Source organism: Cibotium barometz, chromosome 8 (genome assembly GCF_041138505.1).
Source record: "Cibotium barometz isolate CiBa-2024 chromosome 8, ASM4113850v1, whole genome shotgun sequence".
Classification (NCBI taxonomy): domain Eukaryota; kingdom Viridiplantae; phylum Streptophyta; class Polypodiopsida; order Cyatheales; family Cibotiaceae; genus Cibotium; species Cibotium barometz.
The window spans coordinates 28,103,126-28,119,427 of record NC_141053.1 but is presented as its reverse complement, the minus strand read 5'-3'; the positions used below and the strand labels follow the sequence as shown (position 1 = coordinate 28,119,427).

The window sequence follows — 16,302 nt, the reverse complement described above, 5'->3', positions numbered from 1 at the left end:
GGGGGCGGGGTGCGGGGTGGAAAGGGGAAGGGGAGGGTGGCGCAGGCAGAAAAGCGGGAAGCAGCAGGGGAGAGGGGGCGTAGAGGGGGGGGACAGGTGCGGAGGGGGGGGGTGCGGAGGGCAAATCGGGGGATGCGTAGGCAGGCGGTGAGAAAGAAGGGGAAGATGTGGGGGGGGGGGAGCTCACAGATTCGCGCTACAGAACTCGGACTCAGGATGTAGTGGACGTATGAAACTCATGCATAGCTCATGGATTTTCCCATGGATTTCTATTGGCGGCCGAAATGCCTGTAAAACAATCTATAGGCAGGCATGCTTATGGAGAACTAGGAAATAAATGCTTGTGAATCATTCCTATTTTATCCTACACACTTGAGCCCACCTCTCCTTCAAGGTCTGACATCAGAACACCAACACGGAGTGCACCTGATAGAGTGAATTGAGCCCACCTGTCCTCCTCCGTGTGTGGTCAGGGTACCAATACTGAGTGTACGTGGTAGAATGAACTTGAGCCCATCTCTCCTCCAAAGTGTATGTTTTGAATACTAACACGAAGAGCATGTGGTAGAGTGGACATGACGCCTCGTTGGCAAGGGACTTATGTCTACGCCAAGGGTCATGTGATCTAGCATCTCGTTGGCAGGGGACTGTGTCTACACAAACTGTGGATGGATCGACAGACTTGCTAGTAGACTATATGTGAAGACATGCAAACAAAGTAAAACATCAAGATCGACAGACTTGCTAGCACGACAGACCTTGTGTATAGTGTAGAGTGGCTATTGCTCTAACATTACCTCTAACATTCGATTCGCCAGGTGCAGGTAGAGCACGTAGTGCGCCGCCCTCTGAGTTTGTAAGGGCCACATTAGCTCCATCTCGTAAAGGCAAAGGTGTGAAGTCTTTTACAGCTTTGTATTCTTCGAGAACCTGAAAAGGACCATTTCTAACATCCAATTAAAAAATAAGAAAATAAACTATCTAACCAAACTAGAAGCACCAATAGACAAAGATTGTAACCTTGCAAGCTTTTCGAATCCTGATACTGATCGACCGCAAGATTTTTCCATGCAACACAAGAAACATAAAAGTCAGTAAAGATCCAAGCCTGTTCTATCTAATGTGCTAACTATGCAGAAAACAAAGCTTTAGCATCTTTACGCACTTTCCCCCACCCCACCAGACGGGGTTGATGGGAGATCCCATCATCCCTGCCCATAAGGCACAGGCAGGGGAGAAGGTAGGCATCATATCTAGGGAGAGAAGCCGATCAATTACATGGGATTGAAGTTGTGAGGCTTGTTCAATTAAAGAAATGTTAACATCTTCAAAATGCCCAAAGGGCCTACGAGAGGTGTAACAGTACTTCCATGGATTGACTGAGTCATGGAATATTTTTAAAATAAAAGAACAATCAACAGACTGGCTACTTAAAAAATGGTGATCATGTGAGAGTACAAGATAATCCATGTGCATTGTGACCCGAGTACAAAGCAAACTGTGAAAGTACAAGGTAGCCCCTGGCCAATGACATAATGAGAGAGACACGCCCTCATCATCAATCCGTAGTCTCTCAAATCTAAAGCTGCCACATGGAGGACAGCCTTGTTGGGCCAGAAAACCATGGGCATCTAGTGCGTTGCAACGATCTTGTCCTCCCTGGCAATGCCCTCTAACCTCCCTCGTTTCATTTCATTTTCAGTACTTGTTTTCCATGTTCATAATCTACACATGGAACTGTTGTAACACATGTTGGTCTCATAGACCCATTGGGTCTTTGGTTTTTTATAGACGTTTCTTCTTTCTTTCTTTCTCCACTCTGAGGCAGTGAGATGAGACTCGAATCTGCCTGACTGCAATCTGCATGACGTGTGATGTGTGTCTCTGCAGATATCCAGGCCACTGGACAAATCCACCACCCTCTGTAAACCGTAAAAAATGATCCCGATAGAACTTCATCTTCGGGAATATCTCCAAAGAGGAAAACCGTGTAGTGTGAGTGTGCAGGCCAACGAGATCAGAACAGATGAGCTGGTTAACATCTTGATGAGTGAGATGAAGGAGGGTGCACCGAGGCTGTACTAGAAAGCAGTCCATGTGAAGTTACTATGAGAGAAATCATCGAGCGACACTAGCATACCACACCCTATCATGTCCCTCCTCTACCAGTCGTTGATAAGATCCAATGCAATCCTCAACAGTTTGTATGTCCAGGGTGCAAGTGCATACACATGTCACTGTCCCGAAAGTGTATCACCATGTGGTACATTACTTCTCGTTGGGCCTTCTCCCAAGCATGCATAGCGATTGATCTAGAACTTCTTGTGGGCCAGCAGTGATGGGAGGTCTGCCCAGGCCAAGGGCCTCGAGAGTGATCATTCAGCCACGACATAGGAGGCCTGGGCATCATTGACCCCGCCATTCAGAGCCACGCCCTGCTGGGCAAGCTGATTGTTAGAGGACTCCTTCCTGGTGGTGAGCCTTGGAAGGGATTTCAGCCCGTACCCCAAGCCTAGGCCCTAGGGGGCCCCTGGCCGCAGAGCACTAGATGGATCTTCACAGAGATGAGGGCTTGCGGATTTAGCCTAGCTTTTGAGGACGGCTTTGCAGCCAGCCTACTCCGTGCTTGGGATCACCTCAGGCTGGCCCTTAGGCAGTTAGCTCCGGTAGCCTCAGAGAAGAGTCTTCAGTAGCCCCTGATCCCTTCACCCAGTGGCCACATGTTGGGGGCCTGTCTTCATGTATCATGGGGAACGTTGAGCATAGGACGTGCCAGGTCCCTTGGAGATTGGCTTGCACATAGGCAACTGCCCCCGGAGGCTCAGGAGAGAGGCCTGGTAGGGATCCAGGGTAGAGAGACTCAACCTCGACATCAGCTCAACTATTCCCCAGGAGTGGCTCACACCTATCCCAGACCCGACCTATCCCAGACCCGACCCTCCACAGTGGCTAGGCACTAGGCATGATATTCTCTTGGCACTCCATGGCACGGATGAGGGCTATGGGTTGCTCACTTTTTCTATTGGTCCCCATGGTAGACTAGAGAGATCAGAGCCCCCTTTGGAGGATTTCAGTGGCTCACCTTACAAAGGATGAGGTCGATCAGATTTTAGGCACATCAGTGGCACATAGACCCCCCGCCGGCCAAGGTGGCCAAAGAGAGACTCTAGCGGTTATGGATTTGGGAGAGCCAGGCTGCCAGCCCCTCACGCGCCTCCAGTGGGACCCGGGGGAGTGGACTTGGCGTGATCTTGCCGATCTCGAGAGGAGACTCTAAACACACCCTTCTTCGTGCGCACAACGCGGTTAGGCCACAAGACTCAGATGCCAGAGATTGACAGCAACAGTACATTGGCAATCACAAGGCCTCTCACAGCTATTTTTCCCATATTTTTGGAAGAGGCTCTGGGACAGTTTTCGGCCTCAAAAGATCACCCTCGTTCTTTGGCTGATGGCACACAAGAGCTTGGTGGTTGGCATGTGGTTTAGCCATCGGTGGTCAACTAGCAGCTTGTCCAAGGTGCGGCCCCCCTCAGGAGTCTCAGCGACACTGTCTTTGGGATTGCCCGAAGGCTCAGCAAATTTGGCAGCAGATTCTCCGCATATTCACAATGGACAAGACTTCAACACGTATCATTTCTTGGGGCACTGTCACTTGGGCCACAAAGCTGAGGTTGTCATGGCTTACAAGGAGGGAGGTGGGGGGCTAGCCCTTCAGGTCTCTCACCTTCACATTTCGGCAATACCAATCCCAGTCCCATCTACTGATCCCTGGAGTCCGGGCTTGTGCCAGAGATGGGAGATTTACAGTAGCATTGCAGCTTGGCACATATGGAGAGCTAGATGCAGCGAAGGCATCGAGGATACCCACACTCCACCTGCGGAGCCCATCTAGAGCATTTGGCTCGACATCATTCATACCCTCCGCTGTCAATGGGGGAAGTTGCGAGGTGGCTCTGACCGCATGCGGAAGCAACGGGAAGCTTTCTTGAGGCTATTGAGGCCTAGTCCTTTTCTCACAGATCATACCTAGTCCTATTATACCAAACTTCTTCTAGAGAGTGCTAGTGTATGGACTTCTGTCTCTACACCTTCTTTGGTGGATCGAGCATTCCGAGGACAGTTGGATGCTCATGCTTGCCTCATGATCACACATTGCATGACTCCCAACATTAATGCTCAGTTCATCTCTTCTAGGAGTAATGCACAACAGATATGGCTTGAGATTCAGAGGAGGTATGGTCGTGTTTCCTCCGTAAAGATTGCCAAGTTGGAAGCGGACCTTGAGAAGTTGATGATCAGATGCATATGCAGGGCTTCATCTGGAGCCAAATACAAGCATGAATGTGCATGGGAAAGTCCACCTCGGGATGAAATAATTTCCAACATCAAAGGAAGAAGGAAGTTTACCTAGTAACTTGTGGATGGGGTTATTGATAGCACTCCCAAATTCTTCAAATTGTCGTTTAACCCGAGAGAACTCCCCAATCTTCTCAGTGACATTGTCGGAATCGCTTACGGAACCTCCCTCGTGTTGCTCCACGTCATGTACAACCTTTTCTGGTGATATTCAGCAGTGATCTTCTTTTCTCCTTTATGCTTGGAGTCCATACACACTGTTGTACAGTTCTTGCAGCATTTCTTTGTGGGTATCATTGCATAGTACCCATTCTTTCACAATGGAGAGTAGTAGGAATTCCACCTTCCTAGACACAAGGCGTGGATCTCCTCGTATTTGTCTTCGTCAGGCACAAAGTCTTTCAACTTCTCTATCATGCGATCCATGGCCTCATAGACCTTGCCTATGCATGGTTGCATAGAGTCTACAATCCTCAATAGGTGGACTATGGGCCTCACCATAGCATTCGTGGTCTTCACACTCTCCCACCAAGAGGCGTCATCCGCCCATAACCTACACTCTCGGCCGGTGTTTGTACGGGACTCTTGCATGTCAACAAACTCGTCGTCGCTAAGGAAAAGCCCCCTCAAAGCACCACTACAATCCTTCAACCGGCCCAACATGAGAAAGTTGTAAGCAAACCAGGTGTCAGAATATTTGAGGAGAGAGAGAGAGGACCTCTTGTTGAAGTCATGCCGAAGTCGTTGGTGATTGAGGACAAAGGAGATCATGGTGTTGGCCGCCTCAATGAGCAGGCCGATCCATGGCAATGCCCCTATGTCCTTGAGGAGGTTGTTTGGACAATGAGCCATACAAAAGGACACCGTGACATGTCCATACATACCTTGGAGGATAGCTCCCGCCGCCCTATTCGAAGGCTCCCCATCCGTAACAAAGCCCACTACATGCTCGGGGCTAATGATCTCCATGGTCGTAGCCCACTCCGCCGCAAGCACATCTGCACTCTTCTTGGTGCCGTATGCATCATGAGATGAGATGATGTACATCTCTCCACGGGAATATGCAACCACGCCATGAATACTCCTCTTGCGGGTGTTGCTCCATCAATCCACAATGAGGGAGACTCCATTCCTCTCCCATTGCCACTTTGTTGTCGACCGCTTGCACTACAATGCGCCGCTTGAAAGGCAACAAATGTGGTCATGGAAGAAGAAGCGGGCCACCACCATATCCACCTCCTCCTTCAACTTGGGGTTCCAATGCTCCCCAAGTGTAGATTGTCGCCGCGGACCGCGCAAGGGTTGAGAGGCCGTGGAGATGGAGGGTGCCGACATGATGGATGGAGCAACATTCCGACTCGATGGTGAAGGTGATGGCGTGCATGATCCCGATCCACCACATGACTCCATCGTAGAGACTTGAGTTCCTCTCCCCATTGTCACAAGATCCACAGCCACTCCTCGTGTCCTCCTTGCCACTTCGACCGCCTCGTAGATGGCAAGCTTGTCAAGGAGTTCCCGTCTCTTTTCGGGCACGACATTCGTGCGAAACCGCACCTCATGTCCACTCTCATGCAAGAGGTGGGCTCACACTTTGTCGGCGCCACCCGTTCGCGTTCGCCGATACGGACAAAGCTTGCATGCCCATGGCTGAGAACCGCCTCCATGAGCGGATGGGCCACCATGTCCATCCCATCGTCCTTCTATGGGAAGCCCCGGCACGTGAGGAGGATGCCACAGTTGAAGATGGCTTGTCACTTGAAAGTTGATAGCTTGAGAGAGGGAGAGAGACTAGAGTGCTTGTGTGAGCGGCTTGGAAGTTGGAAGAGGCTTGAGGGAGAGAGACTAGAGTTTAGAGTGCTTGTGTGAGAGGCTTGGCAATTGGAAGAGGCTTGAGGGAGAGAGACTAGAGTGCTTATGTGAGAACCTAATGGCTTGGAAGTTGGAAGACTCAAGAGGCTTGACTCTTGAGGGAGAGAGACTAGAGTGCCTGAACTTCGAAGGCTTGAGCCTTGCGCAATGAGCAATGAGCAATGAGGCTTGAAGGCTTGAGCCTTGAAGGTGTGCATGTGAGGAAGTGTGTGTGTGTGTGCTTGTTCTTATATAGATAGGCAAGAGGGAGAGGCAAGAGTCTTGAAGACTCGAAGAGGCAAGGCAAGAGAGCCACTATGGCCCTTGTGACTGGGCCAAAATGGCCCAAAAAGGCCCCCAAGACGGCCTCCCAACGGGCATAAAACAGTCAAAAAAATGACCGTTACAGTGCGCAACGAATCCTCGCCATCCCCGCAGGTGCCGTCCCCCACACCATCTCCCGTCCCTTGTGAGGGACACCTCCAAGGGGACATCCAACTGTCCCCGTCCGTCACACGTTCTAAAACGGCGTCCTCCCATGTCCCATCCTCCCGTCCCCTACGTCCCCTGTGACTATGAACTTGAGGAATATGCCAAAGAAGGGAAGTGTTTCCGATGTGGAAAGAAGGGACACTTGGCTGCAAATAGTCCCAACCTGCCAGAGCAAGAAGTTATCGAGGTCAGAAGATCATTAAATTGACATCCTGCCAGGAAGTTTGTCAAAAGCAGATTGCATTGAAGCAGTCTTTGTCAAAATGCGCAGCGGAAGACTAATGCACGTAGGAGACGCATCACCATCGAGCTCCATGAACACCCCCAACAGGCACTGCAGCATCCCTCCACCGGGCTCCCGGTGAGCTGCCTCCCAAAACACCGGCCGGAGGAGATGATTATGACAAGGTGCCACTCTAGCCTATATATGGCTCTTCAACTTCCCATGCTTCCACTTATGAGATAATCCAAGGCACCTTCTAGCCATAGATCACACGCTCGAAATCGCCGACCTTCCAACACCCTCCCTCGATTCGAGCTCCGCAAGCCATCGAGGCGCGAGGGGGTCGCCCAGGACCACACACGCCCGAGCCACCCAGGACCACACATGCCCGTGCTCTAATACCATGTCAGAATACGCAGCGGAAGACTAACGCACGTAGGAGACACATCACCATCGAGCTCCAACACCCCCAACGGGCACTGCAGCATCCCTCCATCGGGCTCCCATCTCCCGGTGAGTTGCCTCCAGAAACACCGGCCAGAGGAGATGATTATGACAAGGTGCCACTCTAGCCTATATATGGCTCTTCAACTTCCCATGCTTCCACTTATGGGATAAGCCAAGGCACCTTCTAGCCATAGATCACACGCTTGAAATCGCCAACCTTCCAACAGTCTTGTACCATGAGGGCCATGTTGTGGCCTATGAAAGTCTTAGATGAGGATTTCTAGGATTGTATTGGAACAGATTTTAAAATAGAAATTTTGTGACTTTTTTGTCATCAAGAAAGATTCTTTATGAAGTAAACCCATTTATGTGTAACAAAGGCCTTGAAGACCAAAAGTGTCTACAACTCAAGCTTGGGAGAACCTATTACTCTTGACCTAGTAGAAAGAACATTAAGATTTATGTTCGAGAATGTTTTGTCAGAAGGTCAAAGTTTGATCGGCAAACACCAACAAGAAACCCGTTTATGTGTAACAAAGGCCTTGAAGACCAAAAGTGTCTACAACTCAAGCTTGGGAGAACCTATTACTCTTGACCTTGCAGAAAGAACATTAAGATTTATGTTCCAGAATGTTTTGTCAGAAGGTCAAAGTTTGATCGACAAACACCAACAGGATTATTGCACGCATTGAATGTTCTAAGGAAGAGTATTGCTATGGATTTTATCTTTGGATTGCCGAAGTCACGGAATGATGGTATATGAACCTCTTTAGGATACCAAGAAGATCAACCATGTGTATGCTCCCAGAGGAGCCCATATTACTCGCTATTGGATGCGAAATGGATGCCATAAAAGTACTACAAGGACTATCCAGAAATACTTCGAGCCCGAGATCACCTAGGTGAGCAGGCATAGTTGGTGGAGGCACTTTTGGAATAGCCTGGTTGATAGGAGTTGGCGTTGGTCTTGGTATGTAGGCAGCTGACGTAGGATATGATATGTGACTAGGCCTAGCCCCTCTTGGGTAAGGGTTGTGATAAGGCGGTCGTGGAGCATACGCCATTGGCATACCAAGAGGCGTAGGAGCTACATGAGCATGAGTAGCGATAGGTACATAAGGTCGATAGGCACTGGCACGCACTGTTGTAGGTACTGTTTCACTAGGTAGCGGTGTCGTACTAGCTACAGTGGTAACACGTGCATCTTCCGTCATACTCATCATTGGGGTAGGCATTGTGGAAGTGGTTGGTTCATAAATATTCGAAGTATAGGTATATCAACGTCTTGCGATCAAGACAGATTCAAGAGGGAGGGATTGTGCCTCTAACCCTCTTTATTTTGGACTGGAATTGATCATTATTCTTATAATGGTTATTTGGACATGCTCTAGTTTGGGTGGCAATGATGCCCGACAACCCAAGGAGCAAGACTTGTATATGGGACGCAACAATGGCCGATGACCCATTCGACGGCAACAATGCTAGATATCTTGGATTTCACAGTCGGGCAATCATTGCGACCAAATGGCCCAGATGACTGTATAGGATTTCGTAGCAGTCAAGTGGTCATTGTGACCAAATGGCCCAAATGATTGTATTGGGTTTTGCAGTCGGGCGGTCATTGCGACCAGATGGCCCAGATAACTATATTGTATCTCATAGTAGGGCAGTCAATGCGACCAGATGGCCAGATGACTATGGAGAATTATCAGGCTTGGAGTGAAAGTCTGAGCGGTCCTAGTGGCTAGATGGCTCAGCATGGTTTCGATGAAACCAGACAGGACAATCCATGAACAGGATTTATGGCATGTAATAGTCCACTGGGCTCCAGGCTACCTGGCCGGTATCTGGAATACCCAATAGACCTGAATGATGCATACTTGTTTGTTGACTGGCTTGTATCTAGTTTTTGCAGAAGGTGAGTATGCATTTATTATATCTAACACATGTGACAAATTATGAAGAACGTGTACCATCAAGAACAACGACATCGATCAGAGAAAAGGCATAAAGATGTTGCCAGATGAGCAGACGATACCACATATATGAGGAAAGACCAAATGCACAAGAGCACCAGATGGGGCTAGTACCACAATCATATGAAATATTTGTACCCCACAGTTGAGGACAACTATGATATAAGAGGGAGAGAATGTAACTATTTGGCCCTCCGAGCTCTTTTCTCATGATGGAACTCATGCCCAGACACTTGGACAAGTTGATGGATACATGGAAACAGGGTTCCTAAAGCTTGCATTGGACAATGCACCAGTATTGGTCAAAAAGCAAGAAAAAGTAAAAAAGTCAAACTATGTTGACCAAAAGCTGAGAGCACCATTGGAAAGAGGACATCGAACTGGATCAAAAAGCAGCTCCAAGGCCAAAAAGCAAGGCCCTAATGCTGTGAAAGCACAAATCAAGAACTTTGGCTAACATGAATATTTAAATGAGAAAAAGCAAAAGCAAGTAGATAAAGCGAAAGCAAAGCAAGGACCCCTTTTCAAGTATATAAAGAAGCTTGGACCCTCTAGGAGAATCATAAAATTTTTGGAGAGCCATCTTGGGAGACCCATCTTTGAAGGCCTGATCATCATCTTCATCATCAAAATCTCCCTCTCCACCCTCAGCCTCTGCCCTACCTGCAGTGCCGCCTGTGCCAGTTGAACCACCAACGGCATTGCCCCTGCTGCCTAGAGCTCAACTCCGTCGCCTACACCACCCATAGCCCGCCTCCGCCGCTTATTTATATGTTTCCGCTGTCACCGCCACCTCCTTAGAGCACCGCTAGTCTGCCGCCTCTGCAATACCTACTGCGTCGCCCTGAGCTGTCTACTCCGCCTCCTACTGCTGCCTCTATATCGCTATGTGAGCAACACCTCCGCCATCAGCTAAACTTAGCCTTTACTTCACCTCCTATTGTTGTCTTTGCGCGCTAACTTGAGGTAGAGCCGTTGCCCTAAGTTGCAACGTGTCCAACCCTACATCTACCAATTTGGAGTGTACGTTTTGAGATTCTCTTTGTTCGGTTATGGTGTAGAGCGATTGTGGGAATCTCAAAGCATCAAACTTGATTCAGATATTGAATATTGGTACTAGCCCGGTGTGAGACACTTGTGGGTCATCCTCGTGGTGAGCTCGGCATCAGAGATCTTATGCCTCGACCCCGACTTCATCCCGACCTCGACATAGGCACTCTTGTTTGATATTGTATTCATTTCTTGTATTGGCTTGGAAGAGCCCGTGGATTGTTCCTAAAATAAATTCCTGAAAAGGGGGCGGGGCGGGGCCTGTTCCCCGCTCAGCGTGGTGTATTGTGTAAAACCCCTGTAAGTTGTAACATCTCTCACTCTTCTCTCCCTATCTATATCTCTTGGACACATGGTTGAATCTGTCACTGCACGCTCCGATGGGCTTACACTCAACATCACGAACCCACACGTGCGCGCGCATATGCACTTGTACCTGCATGAACAGTGCACAAAAGCCCAAAAAAAAAAACACCTACCTAGCAAAAGCATCATCGCACAATAATCATCTCTCTTCTCCTCCTCCCTCAGGATCTTTCCTACACTCATGCAAGCATGGCATCAACACCCTAATCTCCTCTAGAGCATGAATCAAAAACCCAAAAGCAACATTGATTTGAGGAATACCTAAATCTTGGGCAAAACCTTAGGAAAGCAGATTGATGCATTGATCTTGTGAGGATCTAGAAGCATCCACTTCAAATTATAAACTTTGGATGTACCTTGGCTCTTGAATCAATGAGAATGTCTATCGGTGTTTGCCTCAATTAGTTTTGCAACTATGATGTTTCTCATTTGCTTTAATGCACCCTGATTATAAAGATTTTAAGAGACACTGTTTCCGCAGTCTATGGGGCTTGTTGTAATTTCAGGTACATCTGTTACTATCCATGTCTTTGTGATTTATTCCAAGTCCATACCACCGTTACCTCAATGGTGAGGATTGAAAAGCATATCTTCATCCTAAGAACTCCTGATGGGTAGCTCTATCGGATATCACAGAGGGCTCTATTTTTTAAAAGCTAAAGATGACCCTACTCCTTTGCTCAAGTCCTAAGGGCGGAAGGGAGATAAGGTATGTATTGTAAACAATGCTTGATTTGCATACAAAGCAAGAAGATTGAATAAAAAGACATGCAAAAAGCAGAGCGGCTGACCTGTCGGGGTTTGGCGGAGGCCTCTCGGCGTGGGAGCTTGCGAAGAGGTCATAGGATCGCTTAAGGGACTTGAGGCTGAGCTTCTTCAGGGACTGTGGCTCCACCCCCTGAGCGTTCTCTACAGAAACAGGCATGCTGATTGATGGCGCGTTCTCAGCGTAGCTCTGCGTTCTGTTTCCCACGCACATCAGTAACCAGTGCCTTCAAACCGTACAAACCTTGGACGGCCGGCTCAGTGATGTGTCCGCCTTGTTTTCCACGCGCCCTTTCACATGAGATGTCTTGTCCGGGCCTTCAATAAAGTAGTTTAACCTTCAAAAGTTCGCTAAATATAAATGTTTGTGTGTAAACTTTAGAATTTTTTTTAGAATAGTGACCTTATTCTGCAACCCAATGCCTCTTAAGGCTTCAAATTTCAACATTGGTTAGATGGCTATAAATTGTTATTAAGTATCTCTTTGACTAATTCACACAAAAATCAATCAGAGATTTAAGTATTAAGAACAACACCCAACAAGAGCTGAGCATGACTCACCGGGTCAAAGCAACCCATTGCTCATAGAAATTATAGGGGTTAGCAATTGCAACACTTGAGTTTTAAAAATTACATTAATGAACAAAAATTAGCATATATCTTTTCGTACATGTAGACTTTAACTTTTTATGTGCACTTAACATTTACATTTTGAGCAAAAGTGGTAATTACTTGTTAAGATAATCATCCTTTAAATTCAGATCTCTATGTTAGCATTGGATCCGCATAGCTTATGCATCAGCATCACTAGGCAAAGTAGGACCATCAATAGGGAGTGGAGGATAAATATTCCAAAGATGTCAACAAGGGCTAGAAATTGTGGGAAGATATGTAAATTCTCAAGATTCTTAGCATTTTGAGAATAAAACCCCATAATTTTATTTTATTTTTTTTCTAAAGGGCAGCGCATCGTCTTCCAACGCAGCTTGTAGGGACCCCAGTACTCTTATAAATCCACAACTCATGGATATTTTTTCCATAAAAGAGTATAATATTTATGTTTTATTTTTTATTTTTTAAATATTTACTACAAAATATAGTATATAGTCAACTTACTGATTTTTGCAACCACTAAGTGAAGCCAACTACAATATAAGACATGATAGGTGTATTAAAGGATAGAATAGTAAACCAAGTAATTATGATTCTTTTTAATTACATTATTATGATTTTGGGAGCATTGCAACACAATGGCAATCTTGAGGTGGGATGTTTAGGCCAAAAATATGTGGGATTTTTCCTCACGGCTATAATTAAAGGTCGAGGAAGCAAGTGGGTTTAAATGTCCAAAAAACAGAGTGCATGGGGTTTTAAGAGAGAGTGCATGAAGCATGTAAGAACACATGTCCCTCTTGTCATATAGTGGCATGGAGAAAAGGGAATTTCGGAGGGTTTGGAGGGTATAGAGGATCCTTGCCTACATGGGGAGATCTGGAAGATGAGAGTATGAAGCACCAGGTAGAGGCAGTAGAGAAAGAGGTGGCTATTATAAGAAGCCAAAGTCATTTGTGGAAGATGTAGGAGAGGAGCATATGTGGAAGCAGTAGATCAAAAGGGCAAGAAATAAGCTATCTAAATCATAATCAAGGATAACATTGGCTCTCGTAGCTCCCATGTCACCTCTGCTTGAGCTCTTCATAATTCATTTATGAATTATTAGGTAGATGTGTCCCTTCTACGAGACTTTGTGGATCACTAGATTGAGATATTTGCTTTCTTATAGTATCATTCTCATGTTTATAGGCAAAGTTAAGGCGCTCTCTAAAATTGAAAAAGATGTGCTTCATTCAAATGCTATGTCCTTACTCTATTACATAAGCAAAGGTTTTTTAAATAATACCTGGCCAAAGTTTCTTTTAATGTTCTGAGATGAACCACCCCTCTAGTCTAATTGGGCTTTGTTAAGCAAAACCCTCTTATTATTTGATAAGAACCATGCAATCCCATGGGGCCCGCTTTTTGATCTAAATCCCAGTCTCTTGTAAGCTTGCCCACTTTGGATTAAGTTTTTGAACCTCTCCCTTGGCATGCTATTGAGACATTGGCAAAAGCAACTAGGTCCCACCGTCTATGTGCTCAATTTGGATTGAGTTTTTGAACCTCTCCCTTGGCATGCTATTGAGACGTTGTCAAAAGTAACTAGGGCCCACCATCTACGTGCCTATATTGTTCCTTCCCTAGGGAGAATCTGAAAAAGTTTCATACCTTGGAATACCTTTAAGGAAGTCCAAAGAGTGTAATGATTGAATTAGGGATGGTGGGTAAACTTGAAGCAGCCCCTTTCCTAGTGTCTGCTCCTAGTGTGAAACAGTTGGTCATTTTGCAAAATAAAGTCTAGTCCCAAAACAAGAGGGTTTGAGAAGGAAGGAGAAAGGTATTGGGGAAAAAGAGTGTTGATCCCATTTTGGATTAACAAATACGCTCCTCCATTTGACGATATTAATAAGTGTCATGCAAAGGCACTATAAAAGTTGTACATTATGAGATATTGGCCACCCAAGTCCTTAGTTAGTAAGTTTTAGGCGCCCAAGTGTGAATAAGGACCAATTGTATATAAGGCATTTTCTCATAATAAAAGGACACAATCCCCCTTTATGCTATGAGAGCTCTTGCCTTGTCTTATGAAAGAGAGAGAGTGTGTGTGTGAGAGTGTACTCCAGTGCATGTTCCTTCTCTATGTATGTATGTGTAGAGGAGTGAGAGAGAGATTGCCTTGTATTGTGGTGTGAGCGACTCTACGGCGGCGGTGATAGCATGGAGGTGGAGCTTGGAGGATTGGAGCTTCTGGAAGTGAGCCTAGGGGCATTGGAGTACTCAACGATGGTTGTTGTCTATTGCTTCTTTAAATGGTGAATGTTTAGAGTTCTCCCTTGGGAGGTGTGGTAGCCATTAACATTTTTGGCGCCACTGTCGGGGAACACCATTGTTTTTTCCATTCTCTTTGAGCTTCAGCTCCCACTATGCAAGATTCGTGATTGCCTTTGTATTCAAAAAGTGCATTGTGATGAGAATGAATGGATAAGGTTTGATTGGAAGTGAAGAGTTGTTAGAAATTGTTTGTTTTTGGTCCATGGATGAGTACTTTGATAATCCTAGAGGAAAGTTGCATCGTTTTTTCTTTTAATTTTGATGTTTGTATTACCAAACTTTCTACCGTGAATGAGCAGGTGTGATACTCTGTTTTCTGTTTTTCCAAAAAATTCATAAAATTACAAAAATCAAGAGCCAATGGTGGTGCTTATAATTTGCATTACATTCCTTACTCTTAGCACAACCATTATGGAACAACTAAAAAGGTAATTATACCCAAACTTCATTTTGTCGACGCGGGGGCTAAACATGTGAAAGTGTAGAAAGTGGTTCACGGCGTGAACCATTTCCTGCTACTTCATAGCGTGAACCTCCTTTCGTTAATGAGCGTTGAAATTTTCGGGATTACCTTGCTAAAAATAGGATACCTTATTCTGACACCTCTAACACAACGAATCTTAAGGAATCTTATTTCGTGAATTAGCAGAAAAGTACTTCACGACGTAAACCATTCCACTATTTCACGGCGTGAACCATTTCATACTTCACGACGTGAAGTGTGAGTGATGGATCTAGTTCATGAACCAAGGACTCTCAGGTCAATTTGTTAACATGTGAAACTGTAGGAAATTGTTCACGACATGAACCATTTACGAATTCACGGCGTGAACGATTCCGTGCTACTTCACGATGTGAACTATAGTCTGCAATTTCACAACCTAAAAATTCAAATCGACAGAATCCTATGAAAATTTAAATTGGGGTAGAGATTTAGCTTATCAAATTACATTCTCATGCACTTGAGGTCTGGGAAACTCATTGGAGACGAGCTTACTCCCAAAACAATAGTGCATCCAACCACCCAGGATCTTCCTATCAAAAGAGTGTTGGTTAGGCCACTCGACGAGCACTCAATTAAGTGTTTCAGGCTCAGAGAAATCTAACCACCATTGATACAAGTAGTGAAGAGTCCATGGAAGAAGGGCTATGATTCCTTGGGTGGTGTGGAGAGGAAGAAAAACCATCTTCCCCTACAAGATCCAGTGGTATGTTTGATATAGCCAAGGGATTTTTTGGTCTCCAACCCAGCAAAGAAGACGAAGGAAAATTTTTGGTCTTCAACCGCGTGGGACAAGGTCTAAGACCAGAAGTACCAACCCAGCCTTCGAGTACCAGGTTGTCTAACATTGTGAGGATCAGTGGAACCCCTAGGGTTAGGAGAGATAAGGAAAGTGCCGCTAGGACTGGTCAAGTTTTCTTCACAACATCAGAAGAAATAGAATTAGGATTGAAGAGGACTAAGGCAGAGCGACAACTATGATTATTGAGCTTAACGAAACAAGAGCTCAATACTCAAAGAACAAGGGCTAAACAGAAGGAAATGGAGAATGTAAATCCATTTCAATCACGAAACACCATTGATGGTATGGAATTGGGTATGACTGAAGAAGCAACCCTAAATTTAGAACCCATCAATGAATATCTAAGGGAGCAAGAAGGCATTAATGAAAAGATGCAAGGGAGCAAGAAGGCATTAATGAAAAGATGCAAGGGAGAAGAGAGCTTGAGCTCTTGTAAGCACACACACACTCACACAAACCCTAAAAGAGAACACACATGGTGAGAGGCTAAAAATTCTTCTTCTTCTTCACACAACAAAAGAGGTCTACAAAGAAGATAAAG

General features: G+C 46.0%; 1 protein-coding gene across 2 annotated transcripts in view; it reads right to left on the bottom strand.

Annotated features, from left to right (window-relative positions):
• The window catches only part of LOC147636112 (protein pleiotropic regulatory locus 1-like), a 143,833-nt gene extending 132,066 nt beyond the window's left edge, over positions 1-11,767 (bottom strand). For both annotated transcript variants that reach the window (XM_086801552.1, XM_086801553.1), the window contains exons 1-3: positions 11,556-11,767; positions 1,021-1,045; positions 798-930 (exon numbers count right to left, since the gene is read on the bottom strand). In XM_086801552.1, coding sequence (XP_086657678.1) covers positions 798-930; positions 1,021-1,045; positions 11,556-11,743 — 346 coding nt within the window. In that variant the 5' untranslated portion in view covers positions 11,744-11,767. The remainder of the gene's footprint in view (positions 1-797; positions 931-1,020; positions 1,046-11,555) is intronic.
• Positions 11,768-16,302: the final 4,535 nt, after the last annotated feature.